Here is a 19757-nt window from a genome sequence, read left to right on the forward strand (position 1 = left end):
CGAGTCCGCTATACAATCTGTCAGTGATGCCTTCTCCGATGAGGAAATCAACGTTGCATACGAAATGCAAAGATTAGATACCAAAGAGCATTCTCAAGGAGCAATCAGCGAAGAATTTATCCTCTCACAAGAAGATATCGTATATCACTAAGTGGCTAAGGACCTGCTCGGTGGAAATTTACGCCGATGACCCTTACAATCTGCCTCCAAAGGGGCCTGCTGACCTAAGCCTACCTGCGGTGTACCACACGGCAGAAACTGCCTTCCAAACAGCAAAATCTCTCTCAGAAATAATTGGAAAAAACTCGAAAAAAAGTTTAGGAGACAAATGATAAATTATCAAGAATCTGGGACGTGATCAATGTACTACAGGAATCCCTAAACAGTCTTCAAACGCTGGAAACAAATAACCTCACACGGATCTGGGATGCGATCAAAGGAGTGCAGGGATCGATAGACAATCGCACAGATAGCCACCAGACTCCTACAAATGTGGCATCCAGTTTTTCCTCGCCTCCCAGCAACATGGAAGTGCCACCGTCTACTATAGACCGTTCCGAGGGGACTGTTGGTCTCCCATCCTCTTCTCCCTCCCCAGTGCCTCCGGTGGAAGATATATCTCCGGTGATGATTACTAGCCCTTGAAATCCTCCCCACCCTATATCTCCCTCTCAAGCCCCCATCGTAGATGCAGATGAAAGTGATCATGAGGGGTCTGGCGGCTGGCAGATACAAACAAGCAGAAAGAAGAGAAGAACCTCTCGTTTGGCCGCTGGACCGGAGCCCAACATTCGTGTTCCACCTCGCCCGACACCTGAGGAGAGATGTCACGTAGTTATTCACAATCTGCGCTCATCGGTGACGCTAGACGCCATTGTGGAGAGAGTCAAGTTTCTCACTGGCTCTGACCCACTCATCTCTCACGAACTCCCATGCAGGTTTAAACATAAAGTGGCTTACAGGATTACCTGCCTATTTCAACACCTCGACGTTCTTAAAGGCAAGAATTTTGGTCCTAATATATTAGTTTCAAGATATAAATTATTCCGGGATCAACCACTCCCAGGGGAACTTACTGACACTCCAACCAGGGTCATTTCCACCGCAAGTGCCAGTCAACCCGCCACGGCGAGTGACTGCCCACTCCCCCTGGCTAACCCACCATCCACCCAAATGATCAGCGCATTCATCTCCCATCTTCGTGAGTAGCCATGGATACATTAAACATAATCTCATGGAATATTTATGGACTCAAGCGGAACATTCCTCTCCTAAATATGTTCTGCAAAAACTTCAAAGGCATCATTGCATTGTAAGAAATGCTCCAATGGCCACATGACCTTGCCATCTGCGATTCAATTCATGAAGACTTCAGAACCTTCTCGACTTCATCGATGCAAGTTACAGATCAAATCATAGCTGGTCGCCCGAAAGGGGGCCTTTCTTTCCTGTGGCACAAATTGTTAGACAATGTGATAAAGGTGATGACCTACAGGAGTGACAGATTGCTGGGGCTTCAAGTGACAGTAGGGAACTCTAAAATCCTAATTATTAATGTTTATATGCCATGGGAAAATAACAATAATTTTGATCATTACTGCATCATCCTAGGGGAGTTACACAGTATTATTCATGATTCTCCTGCTGATCATATTTGTATAATCGGGGACCTTAATTCTCACCCCACAAAACAATTTTATAATGAACTTACTCCCTTCTGTCAAAATAAAGCTATCCAAATTAGTGATGTAATGCTCCTCCACAACTTCATGATTCTATTATGACCTGCAATATTCGCTATGATATTGCAACGGGCCACGATCACATCCCATTACAGGTGTCATTCAGTACCCCATCCCTCCCTACCGTGAACCCCCTAACTGTTCGCCCACCAGCAGTAAACTGGGATTTTAAAAACCAACAGAAAACCAGATACTTTAGGGCGACCACAGAAACCAGGTTGCGGTCAATAGTTCAACCGGCAGACGCCTTACTTTGTACTAACACAAATTGTAGAAATGACCACCACAAGAGGGACCTGAATGAATTCTATTCAAACATAATCTCCGCTATGTTTGCTTCGGGCAGGACTGCCTACAGATTTCGTCAAGGTAATTCTCGTAATATACCTGGATGGAATGACTTGGTTAAAGATCTGTATACATACTCACAAGAAATGTTTTTACTGTGGAGGCAAAATGGTAGCCCCAGGGAAGGGCACACTGCATTACTAATGAGACAGGCGAGAGCGCAGTTCAAACTTGCTCTCAAGCACTGCAGGTTAAATGAAAAACAACTAAGAGCCGATGCAATGTCTAGAAACTTAGAATCTGGTGATTATCCTCGTCTTTGGAAAGATATCCAGTCCTTAAATCCCAAAACTAAAAAGCTATCACAGAGAGTAGGGGAAGCAGTCGGAGACGAAGCTATCGCAAGTATGTGGGTTGATCACTTCAACAATATCCTGAATTGCATAAATGATCAAGATTCCCGAAGGGATGTAGATAACCTCCTTACTGACAACATTCAATTTCATTTTGCAGACCGTATTACGCCAGGTAACATCAGCGATGCCATAAACAGCCTACCTAATAATAAATCACCTGGCTGTGATGGTCTTCCTGCAGAGGCCTTCAAATTCTGCCATCTGATAATTCACATTTTGCTAGCTGCCCTATTCAATGCATGCATAATTCACCGGTTTCTTCCAGACTCCCTACTCTTAGTCCATTTGATACCATTAATCAAAAACAAGCTAAAGGATGCAGCTGACCCTGGCAACTACCGGCCGATTGCAATCACAACGATCGCATTGAAGATACTTGAGTCTGTTCTTCTAGTGAGACTTCTCCCCTTTCTACACACCACTGACAACCAGTTCGGATTTAAAGCAAACCACTCAACCGATACCTGCATCTACATACTGAAAGAATTGCTGAATTACTACCTATCATCAGCCTCTCCTGTTTTCCTTTGTTTTGTAGATGTGAGAAAAGCATTTGATAGAGTAAACTACCTGACGCTCTTCCTGAAGCTGCATAAAAGGAGCACACCCCTGTATCTAATTGGCATTTTGCATTGCTGGTTCTCCACACAGCAATTCTGTGTCAAATGGGGTAACGTAGTATCTTACACCTTCGGCTCCCCAAATGGGCTTCGGCAAGGGGGCATTCTCTCTCCATACCTGTTTAATACGTACACAGATGCCTTGAATGTCAAACTGAACTCACTCCCAATCGGATGCACCGTCAATAAAACAACTATAAACAACCTCTGTTACGCCGACGATATGGTTCTGATTTCCCTATCAGTGCAAGGTCTCCAACGACTCATCGACACTTGCCGCCAATATGCAGAGGAATTTGATATAATCTACAACGAAACCAAGACCCAGTGCATGTCGCTGCTCCCGAGATCACTTAAGCATATTGCAGAACCACAAATTTTCCTCGGAAACCATCGGCTGGAATTTGTGCACGAATTTCTGTATTTGGGTCACATTATCACCGACGACCTAAAAGATACGGCAGACATTGAACAAAGGCGTCGTAAACTATGTGCAGATGGCAACATGACTGGAAGGAGGTTTGCCTTCTGTCACAGAGACGTGAAACTGCTGCTTTTCTGCTCGTACTGCTACAGTATCTATGGATGTTCCCTCTGGATGAACTATACCCGAGAGACCATGAGACGCATCACTGTTGTGCACAATGACATTCTGAGACGCCTCACAAACACTCCCTGCTACCACTCCGCCACACAGATGTTCATAGAAAACCACCTGGACAATTCAAAAATCATTGTTAGGCGAACATTGTCCAGTCTGGTAACCCGAGTGAAAAACAGCAGCAACTCACTCATACAAAGCATCCTAAGGAGTGAAGCAAGAAGAAGATCTAAATTGTGGGAAAGATCGGAAAATGAGACCTTTGTCCCCTGAAGGACTTAATTTCTGTATTGGCAAGATGTCATCTGCAGTTTTTGTCATTATTACATTTATTGCTGACATTTTAATTTTTCTTTATTACTATGATTACTGTCAAGTTAGTTTTTTTTTTTTTATTACATTCAATTTTTGTATTTAGCCTTCTGGACCTGACTACTGTAACCACCTAAGGTCTCTAGTTGAAATTTAAGTTATATAATTTGTGCACTAACTGTTATTACTCTCAATGCATATTTTTTTCTCTCCAATATTATTACTGCTATTACCAGTATTATAATTACTAGCTTTTGTGCTACCTCAGCTATTTTGTGGATAAGTGCCGATTATTCATTTTCCTTTTCTTTTTTATCATGTCTCATGTACCTAGATTGTGTATGTTACTGTTTGTATTTTGTATATTCAATGTATATGGCCCTGAGCTGAAATAAAGCATATTATTATTATTATTATTATTATTATTATTATTATTATTATTATTATTATTATTATTATTATTATTATTATTATTATTATTATTATTATTATTATTATTATAACTTCACTGCTAATGAAACTAAAACAAAACAAAAAAATCGATTTGTGTTCTCACCTTGATTGCCTGGAGGTTTATTTATAGTGTTTCTGTCCTCTGCCTACCATCTCCAATAGTTCCTTGTTGCCCAGAATTTTTTTGTACATAGCAGTGCATTCTTCTGAGAAGTTGATACATATTTGAAGCTCTGCCTTGACCCGACCTGTTTCTTTCGTTCCTCCAGGCTGTTGTCATCAGTGAAAAAACTCATTCTGAGTGAGCATTACTGCATGGAATGATATCTGGGCAGTGGTTTAATGGATATATCTCGCTGATCTGACAACTGTGGACTCTCGATGGTCGACCCAAACAGTTCAGTACTACTATCCGACTATGTATAGCTGACTTTAGCCGCAGTTTCATCATTATCGTTTTCCTGTTTTTTTTATTTTACGTCTTAATTTACCTCGTTTATTCTTTTTATTTTCTATTTCTCTCCTCCCAAAAAAGGAGGACAAATGCACATCCTCCCTGAGGTTGGGGAGGATGGAGGACAAAGGGCTCAAAATGAGCACCACCGTCAGGCCACCCTAAGTCCAGGAAACACTTGGTTGGGAGAGAAAACTATCGAAGGGATGCCAAAGCAATCAGTCATAGTAAAAATGTGTCCTTTACCTTATGCTACTATAGAACTGATACAAGAAGAAGTCGAGATACAAAATATACAGGAAAATGGGATGGCTCACACAGGCTCTGTTGTTCTAATGTAACAGCTTGAAAAGGAGAACTGACAGTCAATATACGAGGGACGTTGAGAGAGAGAGAGAGAGAGAGAGAGAGAGAGAGAGAGAGAGAGAGAGAGAGAGAGAGAGAGAGAGAGAGAGAGAGAGAGAGAGAGGAAAATACTGCTAAAATGTTTACCAGGCATATTGATAAACCTACTGCAAATGTGTTAAACATGAACTATTGACTCATGTCAGGGCCAAATCCTGGTCTTTCAAATGAGAAGCCATGGCGATAGGAATTTCCCCACACAAGTCATATAGAGTATGTATATGTAACAGTATACTGTGGTTCCTCATCATACGAATGATTCCTTATTCGTATTACGTTATAAAAAAAATTGAAAATTTTGTTTCCCTGTATGAGCGAAAAATTTTATTCACAAACTGTTTGGTGAATATGGCTCACGTTGAAGCTTTAAACAACTGCAAGAGGGTATAAATTTATGCCACCTCTCAACTACAAATGCCGGTTGCTCTCAGTTATTCGTAGTTTTGGAGTCGGCATCAACTCACCTCGACCTCGGTAACGTTGTAGCGCTTTTGTCCGCAAGTAGCCATTATATGAGTCATATCACATTACCGAGGTAGGTTAATGCCGACTCCAAAATAATGAACACTTGAGAGCGACAGGTATTTGTAGTTGTGAGGTGGCATAAACTTATACCCTCTTGCAGTGGTGGTATGGTTTAAGGCTTCACTGTGTGTCCTGAAATTGTTGGGTTCAATGGTTCGCGCCCTTGAGCCGACAAATTTCTTATCTACTAAAAAATTCCAGTAGTTTCGCTGTCTATATCGAACTTACACATATACATACATAAATACTTTAATCAACCTGTCAGTTTATATAGAAGATATGTAAACCGAAGGGGAATTGTTTAGTTGATAAGAAGTTCATTGTCCAATGGGATTGAACCACCAAACACAAGAACTCACGACGTCCAGTGATACATTAGCTTATCCATGTATCAAGAGAGTTGATATAAGTTGATACCGACCCTCGTGGACAAATCCCCATCGAACTCAGGTGTTTGTGATGAGTGTAGGTATCAACCTACGTCGACTATGATGTCTGTTTGGTGCGTTTGAAGAATGTAGCCATTTTATGAATGAATTTTTATCACATAACCATGATTTATATGCAAGCATTAAGCTACAAATGTTCAGTGATGAGATTCGGTATCTACTTATGCCTCTCTTGAAAGCTGAATAGGCTAAGGCATCACTAAACGTCGTGAGTTGTCGCGTTCGGTGGTTCAAGCCCATGGGATGGCGAACTTCTTAAGTAAACTAAAAAATTCCCCTTCAGTTTACATAAATATGAATAGTGTAATGCATTGCTCTGTGGACACTTGCACAGACTAATGAGCCACTTTTCACTCGATATTTAATCGGTGAAACAAAAATACAATTAAAAATTTAAGCATACCATTCAAATGATTGAAGTTTTGTCAACAAAATGAGATATATGAAACGGCCATATGATACTAAAATAAGCATATGAGGTCTTCGTAAAATATGGTTTCAAGGCAGTTTTTTAATCCAATATGGTGTTGTATAGTCTCGCGAACACTGGCGGACATGTCCTTCCCAGCGCTCATTTGAACAATTATTTGCGTATCTATGTAACGTTTATTGCCTTTACTCAATATTGCAGTTGTAATCAGCACAATAAAACAACATTTTGTTGCCTATATTAGTGAAAGGATGAGACGTCTCATTCCCGCCATCATTTATACATTGTCCATCAGTGGTTTTATCCTTACTGCCGTCACGAATTAAACTGCTAAGTGCTTATTTGATTGTAATTTTACACATTTCATTCTTAATTCACTCTAAATTCAACTTAAGATATGTGTGTTTATTCACAGCGGGGATAATTTTGTACATCTGGCAGCCAGAATCCACGAGTCAGGCAGACGACAGGTTAGTGGATTATTTATATATATATATATAATCTTTTATATATAGATCTATATAATATATATATCTATATATATATATATATATATATATATATATATATATATATATATATATATATATATATAAAATGGACTTTCTGCTAGCACTATTCATTTATGTAAGTCTATATTAGTATTTTGACTTTAAAAGAAATAATTGTATGGCTGAAATAATTTGTTTATAATTTTTAATAATTGTACGGCTGAAACAAATGTAATCTTTAATGCCTGCTAGGGATGCCAGTCATTGTTGCCAACGATGATGCCTTTACAAACTGTTTCCGTGAATTCTAGATGTCATAGTAATACAATAATGATATAATTGCTCTAATATTTATGTATATACATACATACATACATACATACATACATACATACATACACACATACATATACATACATATATATATATATATATATATATATATATATATATATATATATATATTACAAATAGATACGCTGCACTTATTTCCACTGTCTTTGTAAGTCTTATCCCAAGTTTGGAGGGTAGACAAAAAAACAATTGACATCACTGTAACGATATCACAGCAAAACGGGTGAAATTTGTGCCAGGATTCTGGTTACTTTCACTACAACAAATATTTTCAAATGAATTATCATGAATACGTAATAAATATATTCAATTCATAACATTATTCTGGTCTTTAACTAATTATTTAAATGTTATCTACCGCACTCCTCCTCCTCTTCTTCCCGAACAATCGACGTTTTCCCGGTCGTTTAAGATTGTTGTGGATAAAGTGTCCGAGCGTCTATAGGTACAAATGGTGTCCGGATTTAGCACAGGAACTGGAACGTTTATGGACACAAATGACTCCGCAAACACAGAGATGGCGTCAGTCTACTACACTGGTTGGGTTATGACTGGCGTCTAATTCAGGATACTGGAAGTGCTAAAGTTATTTTTTGGGAAAGTGTCCGCGCAGGTACAGTGCCCGCCTGTCTGCATAGTGATGCATTACCCTATATTATTTCCGAGGTAGAGCAAATTGGTTATTGAATGAAATTTATAGCTTAATGTTCAATATAAATCATGGTTTTGTGATAAAAATTAATTCATAAAATGGCTATTTTCTAACACACTAAACAGATATGGTCGAGGTGGGTTGATACAGACACTAATTACAAATGCCTGAGTTTGGCAGGGATTTGTATATGAGAATAGGTGTTAACTTATACCTCTCTTAAGGCCTGTCCACACGAGCGGGCCTGATCGGCGTGCTCCGGGGTTGACGGGCAAATTCTGGCGGACTTACCCGTGAATGTTCACACGGGTGAATCGATGGAGAGTTGGGCATGCCCGACGATGCCAGTAGTGTGTTCAGTGTGGAACGATAAACACAGTGCCTACCGCAAAGAAGAAGATATTGTGTAGCATGATAATTGCTTTGTGTGTGATGAAAAAGAAGAAAAAGATGAGAATATGGTGCAAAGAATGGCTCAATAAAAGAAATCTATGGTTAACGTACGTCTGCCAGGGTCGAAGCTCAAGCAATCGGGCACCACCATAGTGATTTTGCTAAAAGACCCATCGGGCAATTTGACGGTTTGCCCATCAAGTGTGCCCGTTAGAGGGGAGGTCCGCCGATCAGGCCCAGTCGTGTGGACAGGCCTTTAAACGTTGTGAGTTCTCGTGTACGGTGGTTTGAGCCCATCGCACAATGAACTTCTTATCGACTAAAAAATTTCCCTTTGTTTTATACATATAGTATATACATAAATAAATTATAACTAGGGTAGAGCGAATTGGTTATCAAACAAAATTTGTAGCTTAATACTTGCATACAAATCATGGTGTTGTGATAAAACTTCATTCATAAAATAGCTACGTGCTTCAAATGACCTAAACAAATATCATGGTTCAGGTAGGTACAAATACCTGAACTCGACAGGGATTTGTACATGAGAGTTGGTATCAGTTTACCTCTCTTGATAGCTGAATAGGCTAAGGCGTCACTGAACGTTTTTTTACATTAAACGACATTTGTAACTTAATGCTTGTATATATACGGGTCTCGCCTGAGTATAGGAAGGCGACCCGTTGAATGTTATAGCTTGTGACTGACATATGCAAGTATGGTGTTTCTACTTCCCATTTCGCCAGAGTGACTTCGATGCAGAGAGATTTCTAAGTTCCCATTAGTGTCTTCCTTAAGTGTAGAGGCGATGACTCAAACTCTGAGTTAACAAACTTTAACAATTTATTAAGGACTACATCTCTGGAGTAGAGGAAGAGTTAGTTTCAAATAACTGCTCTTGATGAGAAGTAGAGATCTAAAGTTACAAAGTCTTTCATAAAGAATCAGAATAGTAAAGCTATCTCAGCATACATAACATACAGACAGACGAACATGTGACTAGGAAGTCACGTGTTACCTCTGCAGGTGATAGGTCACCAGCTTCTCATGGGAAGGCGCTGTTCTGGTTATTTATAATAATAAAAAATAATAATAATCATCACTAGAAGAAGAGGAAATAACAACAGGAGATTATTCTCTTCTACTAACTTTTATCATAGTTTAGCAAAGAATTATGTGTACATGATCGAACTATAGATGCTTCAGAATCAAATATTTGTTTTTGAATTTGAGAAGCTCGAAAGGGGTTATTTAATTAATAGATTTTCCAATATATTGCTATCCTGCAATATGTGTTGACAATTAACAAATCTCCTACACTGTGCAAACTGTGACAAGTTCCCCATAACACACGTGGTTAATTTGGAATTCACATCAGTTCCAATAAGATTGGACATGTCAGAAAGGAATGGTTCAATTACAGAACTGTGGACAGTGACATGATTGCACCAGTTCCTCTGATGGACTATGAGACCACCGAATTCTCTTTTGGAAGTACTCGCAGTTTTCATGTGTGTAAATACCTGGCTAGATTCACTCATTAATTCAGGTCTGTAAAACAAAGACGTGTTGCATGTGTCAGTGTCACTTGATGCATTAAGCTTTTTCAGCACATATCCTAAAACATAATTCACCCCATTAGAATCCAATACGCCACCGTCATATTCATACGACAAGTCTCTAGTGTCAAAACAAGTAGCTGAAAAGGAGGAAATAATCAGGTGATTTTCTGGGAGTAGAAGTGACTTTTCAAACTATGTTCAGTTATGAACAAAGTGCACAATTGGAAGAGGAAGATGGTGTTATGAGTGAGTTACAAAGAATCTGTCTGAAGGTGAACAGCCTGCAATCCCCATTGTAGCCACAAGTGGAAGCCAATATAATAAAGAAAAACGGATGAACAAGTCAGTATCTCACACGCATTTTTCGTGACCCTATCTCACCAACTGAAGTTATTCCTGCCTACCACATAGCGGCGCTGCTGTATGCGACGACCAGGCCGCCCATAAGAGTGGACAATCCTTAAATGGTAAAGTATCGTTGCTGTAGCCGAACTGCCAGCATACATAGTTAAAACACCAAAGGTGTCATACCTATAAAAATTCTTACGGGCTAACTGCTTATTTTAATACTAGTTCAAACACTAAATGTACATTATACTATCATATGGGTACTCACTATTGATCCAGTCAGCCTATGTTGATTGATGATACACATGTACTTATTGCAATTTAAAACTATCGCAATTCTCACAACACAGTAGTAGTAGTAGAAAGGAATTGTCCTTGAAACGGCTCCCTTGCTCGTTTTATTCCACCTTTTTTAGTGTGTAAGTTTTGTTTCAACATAAAATGCCATAAATCTTGTATAAATTCTTTCCAATTTTCAGTTTCCCTCTCCATCAGATCTGCAAACTAAAGTTTATTAGCTAACCATTCCTCTTTATTTTCCTGATATGGCTGCTGCACAAAACTACACATATTCCGTGAATGAATACATTTATGATAAAAAATGATTTAATGTAATGATTATAGTACCATATTGTAATATTAAAGTATAAACAGCAAAATACAGTAATAAAAGTCTATTTTTGTCTTTTGTTAATATTCTAAGAATCAGCTGATGAAGCTAATTACCAAAAGAATTATTTAGGAAAACCATTTACTTGCTCAAAGAAACTAATTTATCAATGGAATTATTATTTTAAGTTTGAACATAAAAGTTACAAGGTGTTACAAAGACTTTTTAGCTTTTGGTGAATACTGTACCATATTCATTAAAACACTTAATGATCTCACAATACATGAAACAGCATCTAATCTAAGAGCACAAGCAGTTGCCTAATCCACACTGTCACTGTCACAAGGCAGCAAACAACTACATAATAGCAATGTTTTGGCTTGACCTTTCATCTGGACCCATGTTACAAGCATGTGACCATTAATTTTTCGTTTTTGTTAATATTCCTGAATAAATCTTGCAGCAGCCTGGAAATGATTTTACCAGTTTCGCCACATTTCAGTTACATATCACTCTTGTTATAAAATTTCTACTACAATACGGCATCATTTTGATATTAGCAATTCTTTTATTTGCAACGCTGATGGTTTAAGAGACTAATGCTGCTTTAAGGTACCTTGCTCAGTGTTTTAGTTTTTCTGACTGGCATTAATTTGTCTCCAAAATCATTGGCTGTTCTTGGTATTTTTTCATGTGTTATCTTCTTCACCTCATCATATATGAATGTTCGTTCATTTTGAATAAATAAGATAATAATAACATGGGTTGTTGCAGAAAGGACGGATCCCCCTTTTAGCGACAAACCTTCCGTAAACGTCAGGTTGACTTGATTAAGAAGAAAATTCAGTGACGAGTGCAAGCGACTACGTGACTTGTGTCACGGGTATGTGAGAAACGAAGCTAATCCTTACGAAGGAGGAGGAAAGTGAAGTAACCTGCCATAAGCTTTATATTTCTTATAAAACTCTGAAGCAAAATGTATATAAGATAAAAACGAAGGAAGTGCGCTTAGTGAAAACCCTCGCCTGCGGGGGAGTCACTCGAGTGTACTTGAGTTATAGTGCATAATGTAATACTAGGGTTGGCCATCAACCATAATACAAATTACCATATCTTGTGCTTAACGAATAAAGATGAGACCCAATAGAGTAAAGCGTCGAACGTCAGGGATTGATTGTTACGCTATGACGTCACAAAAGTCGTGCTCGAGAACATGCTATAATGTAAGTTTATTGCGGGGTATCCCACGCATTCTATGAATAATGAAGCCTAATTAGAGTTTGTATTAACAAACGTAAAGTGAGCAATCCGATCAGATTTCATATTTTTTTATCTCTCGGTCTGCTTCACGGACATGGCATTGCAACGGCCACATGCCACTTTAATTCATTGAATCATCGTATTAAATGTTTCCTGTGACCTTTTCACTTGTACATAATATGTGGGGCAATGTTTTGAGTGTAATTATAGTTTATTTTTTGTAATAAAAGCGTGTAAAACTGTAAACCTTGCTTCCTCAATCCCTCCACCGAGATGTAGAGTCTAGTCCTTCAGACCTTGTTATCGCCCAGACCACCGGGCTAGAACCTAAGTAAGTAAAGAGCGAATAATTCGCGACATGGGTGATGATAATTATTATTATTTATTGCAAAAATAAGAGTTACTCTAAGTAAAACTACAATAACATTAATTTCCAATTACCAGAATGACTCACTTCAGGATGGCATCGGAGACCCTCTCACGATTGTCCAGAGAAAAACTCTCGAGTTAGCTGTGTTTTGTGACGATGTTCTCTACAACAACTTTCCTCAACAACTGAAGAACGCAAAATCGACAAGATTACTTGACTACATTTTGACGCTGATTAACGCAGTAAGTCCTTTCTCGTTTTTTGTTCTCGTGAAGATACTTTTGTTTCTGTTATAATTGCCTTTTATATTGAAAAGAAATTTATGCTGCCAAAGAACGTTCAATTGGCATTTCCTAGTATATAGCTTCAAAGTTGATTAACTTTAGTCCATTGAACTTTCTTTTGAAAGTGCACTTCCTAAATTGTTTGAAATGGCAGCGAAAGGGGCAAGACCCTAATATACACTAGATATATATTGAAAACTATGGGCATATCCAGAGAGATTGCACCACATACCAAATAAAAAATAGTATAAGTTAGCCAAGGATGTAATTTGACTAAATTTGGCCTCCCACTGTAGCTTTATCTTTATTGCCTTTATTAATAACATTAATACCTTCTATCCTATCCTGAACTGACAATATCTGTTCTCTTGTTGCGATGATGCTTTTTTCATTGCTGTATCGCATATAAACTCACTCTGGCTAGTCAAGGGGTCTCTCTCAGGTGATTCATCAGCTCCAGATCTGCATTAGTCCTCCCATACAGTAGCTCAACTGTGAAAATCCAGTGCTTAAATGTGGTGCTTCTTGATATTTGGAAAAATATTGCAGGGGAATACTGGTCCCAATCCTTTGGTCTCTCTTGGCACATTTTTTGCAAACACTTCAGCACACTTTTGATCCTTGAACACAATCCATTATATTTTGGGTTATGTGGGATTGTGAAAGGCTGCTTGGTGTTCACTAGACAGCCCACATATTCTATTATTTCAATCTTACCCTGGTGAAAACTTCAAATAGCGCTGCCACTATGTGCTCACTTTCTACTTCCGGGAGTGCCTCTGCTGCTGGATACCTTGTAGCCAAGTTCACCATGTGATCAGCATAGGTCTAATCAAGATAGGATATTATTCTCTTCCATTAATAGCATCTTTCCTAGTGGTATTTTACTGGTATGGCGCCTCAGTGCAGCCCCTGGCAGATGTTGCAAGACCTGCAAAATTTGGTTAGTGACATCCATATCTACTCTGTGCCAATGGAAACTGCTAGTTATATGGTAGACAGTCTTCTTAGCTCTAAGATAACCACTGACAATGGACTCATGGGCCAACTTCATTACTTGGGTGTGATAATCTATGGTAGAATTTGCCACAATTCTCCAGTCAACTTGCCTAGGAAAACATGCCATTAATAAACTTTATCTTGAAATTCTTTCACCCTTTGTCCTGTATTTTGCATGAGTTCTGGCTGTTGCCCACTGCATGGTGATTATTCTTTATTCCTGGAGTGGTGTCTTTCTTTATTAACATGTGGCTATTGGAGAAATAAGAGAGAAATATAAGGGGGTTGGTTATTAACCAAGTGGAGAAATATTTTTATAACTGGAATGGTGTCATTATTAATATGGTGTCTCATAATGGAGTTGGAATTAATCTTTGGCGGGTGACCCTTTTTTTTGTGGTTATGGGGGTTTGTTTATTTGAGCCAAGAGGAGATTTCTGTGGTTCTTTCTCTTTGGTTTCGTGACTATTTAGAGGCGAGTGTCATTATTGCATTACGAGTCCTATGGAGATGTGTGCATTTTTTATGTTCACAAGTGTGTTATTCTTGGAAGCATATAATGGGGCAAAGTCATGTTGAGAGAATAAGTCTTTGAGACAAATCTTTGAACACATTAGTCATATCCTGGAGTTAATTCTGTGAAATGTGTCTGTTAGACGTTTTTATTTTTGAGAATCATAAGTTTCCAAACTTGTGTGTCTGACTAGACAGTTTTTATGCTGATGTTTGAGCTTACGTCCCCAGGCGATTTTTCTGCTGACAAGTGATGTGATGAGCGCTGTGCTGTTTCTTTTCTTCTGATGATGATAGATCAGAATTTTCGCAATATCTGGAAATGTTGACAATAGCATTTCACGAAAGCGCATGGGTAAGAGTTTGCTTTCTGGCAAATTCCATAACTTTACACGGAGCATTTCTTGGGAAAACGTGGGGGGGAGTTATGCATATTATACATGTACTATGTATTTTGTGATTGGGGGAAACCTACTTGTGATCATCTTTTATTTTTTTCTTCCTTTTCCTACGAGAGATGTAATTGGGGGATTGAGCTTAAGTAGCATTTCTCTTTTGGACGGGAGATTTAATTTACCGGGAGATGTAATTTTTCGAGGGTTGTTACTTACGTAAAAGGGAGTTTGACATTAAGTCTTTTTGTAATTAGTTGTATGAGCAGTAAAGGGGTTTTTGCTGTTAAACATTGGAGATTTTTACTGATTTTGTGGGTTGTTTAGATATCAGAGCTTGAGAGAACATTTTTTGGGTCTGGGTGTGTTACGTGATTCTTTTTTTTTCCTTGGGCTCATTACGGTTTTTTCTTTTTTTTTCTTATGAGAACATTCGAGTTTGAAATGTGAGTGCAGAGGTCCGTGGAGTTGCTGTGATTTCTGAGTTGTGTGTGTGCTGATGTGTGAGTTTGGAGAATTGAGTTGGAGAACTTGATGTTTTTTGAGAGTTGTGATAATGACTTATGATTTAGTGGTCATATTAAAGGGAGTTAATTGGGAGACGTTCAGTTAGTATTTCTGACCTGTTGAGATCATTGTTTGATAGAAGTAGTATGTCTGGGTTAGTTTTCTTAGATTGACCAAAGACTTGACTGACATACTAACACACCAAAAAAAGTCATTTCCCGACGCCAGCAAGACGTCCACCAGCCGTGTGTAGAGAGTGTTGCTGCCGTTTTTGGTGATTACAAGAGTTTCCACGTGGGTGATCAAGAGAATTCTTCAGCGTGTCTTTTGGGGATCTGCAGAAGCCGTGAGAAGTCTTCTACAATGAGGGAGGCATTCCGTCTTCCTACAGCCTGCTATAGTGTACTGTCTGTGCAGCTAGTTGCAGACAAGCAAAGAGGGATATTCAAGATTCCGAAGAGAAAAATTCTAGTGCTATTTGGAGATAAAGCGTGATAAGACTTTATTTTATAATGCCAAACGTGCAGTTTTTACTTATGTTTTATTTTAAGCTGGCCAGTGTGTTTTGTATTTTGCTAGGCAGGGGCTAGCGTGGTAGTGGCTGAGCCGTGAAATGCCGAGGGTTTTTAATTAATGATATATTGTTTGTGTGTTCTCTGTGACCTATGGAATGTGGAGAACAGTGAGAGGCGACGACCCGAGAGTAGCTGAACAATGAGTTTCTAGGGATGGCGTGAGATAAAAATGCTTAGTTGGACAAGTCAATGTACTGAGTTTATTAACTCTTCTCAAAGTGCCTTTGTGAAACTGGATGCAGCTAGAACCGTGAGGCGTTAACGAACTGTGCGTTTGTATGTGCGTGTGCGCCTCTTCCCTTTAATAGTTTCATACCCAAGTCTATGGGGGGATATTTTGATAGAGGGCCTTAGAGACAAAGGCAAGATGCCGTGGCATCTTGTGACATAGTGTTTGTGGTGTTCCGGTTGCTTGGGTGAGTGTTAAGAGTACTTTAGCCAAAGACTGGCTTGTTACCTATTTGACATTCTTGTGTTCATGTTCAATCTTTAGTCATTGATTGCTAAACTTATGTGTACTTACCGGGATGTGTTCTGTGTCTTTGAAACAGACAATTCTGGCAGTTCTGGCAAAACTGGCAATGGAGGGACAGGGAGTTCCCAGAGGGGTGTAGACTTTTCGGTGACTAGATATTTTACTGTTCGGGGTTTTTTGAGTTAGTCTGTAAGACTGGATTACTTGATTGATTAATTATTTATTCATTGTTAATAAATGTTAATGTTATGATGCGACTCTCTCATTTTCATTACCTGTTAGAATGGAGAGAAAGAGGTGGAGAGTGGAGAGAGAGAGATTGCTTAGAGAGAGAGGTGTCGGTGCTAGAGAGAGAGAGAGAGAGAGAGAGAGAGAGAGAGGCTGTTTGTAATACTGTGTTGGTTTGCCTTCCGTTTCGTGCTGCACGCTTACCTAATGAATAATGGGGGGGGGTAATCTCCTCATTACATATATATCTATATATTATATATATATGATATATATATAATATATATATATATTCTATATGATCAATAATAATAATATATTATATATTCTATATATATATATATATAGAGATATATATATATATATATATATATATATATATATATATATATATATCTATATATATATATATATATATATATATATATATGTGTGTGTGTGTGTGTGTGTGTATATATAAATTCTGTGTGATTAATGCTTTCTTTTTTTCTGTGTTTTCATTTGCATTCACAGTTTTATTAACTTAATTGTTTTCATTAATTAATCGTTGCTCATTTAATTGAATTCAACATTTGTGAAATTAATATACATTGACTTAGAATTCTATTCAAGTTTTAGTTTTGTTTAGCACTTGTGAATTAATTTCTAAATTTTAGTTATTATCTAACACTCAGAATTTCAATTGAATAATTTAATTCTTTGATTAATTAACATCTTGATTTTTGTGATAAATTAATTTTGATTTAATTTTACTTAATTAATTCAAGAATTAATTAAACTGTGTTGTTTTCAAGTAACAGTAAATTTCCCTGAGATTGTGAATTTCACTTATAAATTTTTAGTTTGATAATAAGTTTTTCTATTTAAAATTTTTATAAGTGTTTTCTTTTTCACCAGTATATTTAATTTTGTTTAGGTAGAAACATAGAGTGGTAACTGAGCTGTTCTCCATCAATTTAATTGAAGTAAGTTAGAACTAGGGAAGTACTTAGACTTTTGAAATCAGAGAAATACTTAGACTTTTAAAGTTGTTGATGGAGTGATGCCCTTTAATTAATTTGATTACACATAAGATTACCTTACACCTGTTTTAATGAACTTAGTCTGATTTTCTGCAATACTGGTATGTTGTTTAAGAGATCACTGTTGCTTTTAGAGTATTCAGTCGTATTTTACCTGTGATGAAGGTTCAGGTGTCTGGCTGTTGTGAGGTAATGTTTAATGATTGATAAGTGGAGTAACCAGATACTTGGCACTTCGTCACAATATATGTAGTATATATATAAAATAATAATAATAATAATAATAATAATAATAATAATAATAATAATAATAATAATAATAATAATACATAATAATCAACCAATAATAATAATAATAAATAAATCATAATAATGAATAATATAATTAATAATAATAATAATAACAACATAGATTTCTGGCTCACACAGAGATCGAACTCCAGTTTCTTAAAATGAAAGGCCAAGCCACTACCAACTGATCCAAATAAGTCATGAAAGAAGGTGGAACCTAAGTACTTCTGTACCTGAGGTTTATCCTGGGCAGGCTGCTGCCTGACATACCAGAGAATTTTACCCAACTTCCCAACCCACTGAATGACTCAATTGGTAGCATTTCATTTGAATTACCCCTTCACCATGAATAGGATGGAACCAATGAACATACGTTTCACAGAAATAAATTTCTAACTCACAGCCACTCTCTCAGTTGCCAGGGCGCTACCAATGTTCTTACTGGTTGATCAGCAAGTTGGGAGAAATTCATGGTATGTTAGTCGGCAGCCTTCACAGGGAAATCTCAGGTACAGAAGAGCTTAGGTTCCGACTTCTTTTATGGTCTTTTTGGATCAATTGGTGGCACCCAGGTCTTTCATTTGAGGAACTGGGCTTTAATCCTGATGTGAATCAGAAATTTATTTCCGTGAAACGTGTGCTCATGTGTTCATTAGTTCCATATACAACTTATATGTATATATATATAGTATATATATATATATATATATATATATATATATATATATATATATATATATATATATATATAGATATATATATATATATGTATATATATTATATATATATATATATATATATATATATATATATGTATATATATATATATATATATATATATATTATATATATATATATATATATATATATATATATATATATATATATGTGAATCAGAAATTTATTTCCCTGAAACGTGTGCTCATGTGTTTTTCATTAGTTTTTCCATATACAACTTATTGTTTATAATATATATATATATATAATTATATATATATTATTTATATATCTATATATATATAATAATTATTACGTGCGTGGCTGTGTGAAGTTATCACTTGCTCTAAAATTAACTGACATCTGACAAGAATGGGTGCTACGCAAGTAATAAAGAGGAAAGGAATAAGAAAAGCATTAGAACTGATGGATTTAAGGGAAAAATGCAAAGTTACACCTAACTTAGATTATTATTATGTAAATCAGAAGTAATTATACAGGAGCTAAAGGCACTTGCTCCATGGCACTGAGGTTACGTTAATTAACAAAGCAATTAGTGCCACTGTGAAACCCCAATAAAATATAAATCCCTTTATGAAGAACGCGACATTTACAGAAATGAGATTCTTGTACATTTATAGGAAATCATACAAAAAAAAGTTATCAGCAGCTCTTCATTCTTGATACTTTGGGGTTCGGGATGGGTGATTGACACTTTGGCACCTGGAACGCATGAGAGGTGGTACACATTCTCCTACTTCTGCAAATTAAGGATGCACTGTAATTCTCGATCGAAAAACGTGATTAATATAGTAATTGGGATTTTGTGTAAGGAAGAGAATGTAAGTCACACTGTTATGAGTTAGTAATAAAAATGAACACTTCTAGTTTCAAGTCACAAATGTTTCTTTATTTATTCTCTGAGGTAAATGCAACGGGGAAATTGAGTTATATATACAAGAGCAGACAGTAATTAAGGAAGTAGAAGAATGGTGCATCAAACAAATTTCAAATTCAAG

General features: G+C 37.2%; 1 protein-coding gene across 1 annotated transcript in view; it reads left to right on the forward strand.

Moving 5' to 3' along the window:
* Positions 1 to 19757, forward strand: part of LOC135224511 (uncharacterized) — a 475768-nt gene that overhangs the window by 170787 nt on the left and 285224 nt on the right. Inside the window, exon 7 of the mRNA XM_064263554.1 lies at positions 12810 to 12977. Coding sequence (XP_064119624.1) covers positions 12810 to 12977 — 168 coding nt within the window. The remainder of the gene's footprint in view (positions 1 to 12809; positions 12978 to 19757) is intronic.

The sequence above is a fragment of the Macrobrachium nipponense genome, chromosome 12 (genome assembly GCF_015104395.2).
Source record: "Macrobrachium nipponense isolate FS-2020 chromosome 12, ASM1510439v2, whole genome shotgun sequence".
NCBI lineage: Eukaryota > Metazoa > Arthropoda > Malacostraca > Decapoda > Palaemonidae > Macrobrachium > Macrobrachium nipponense.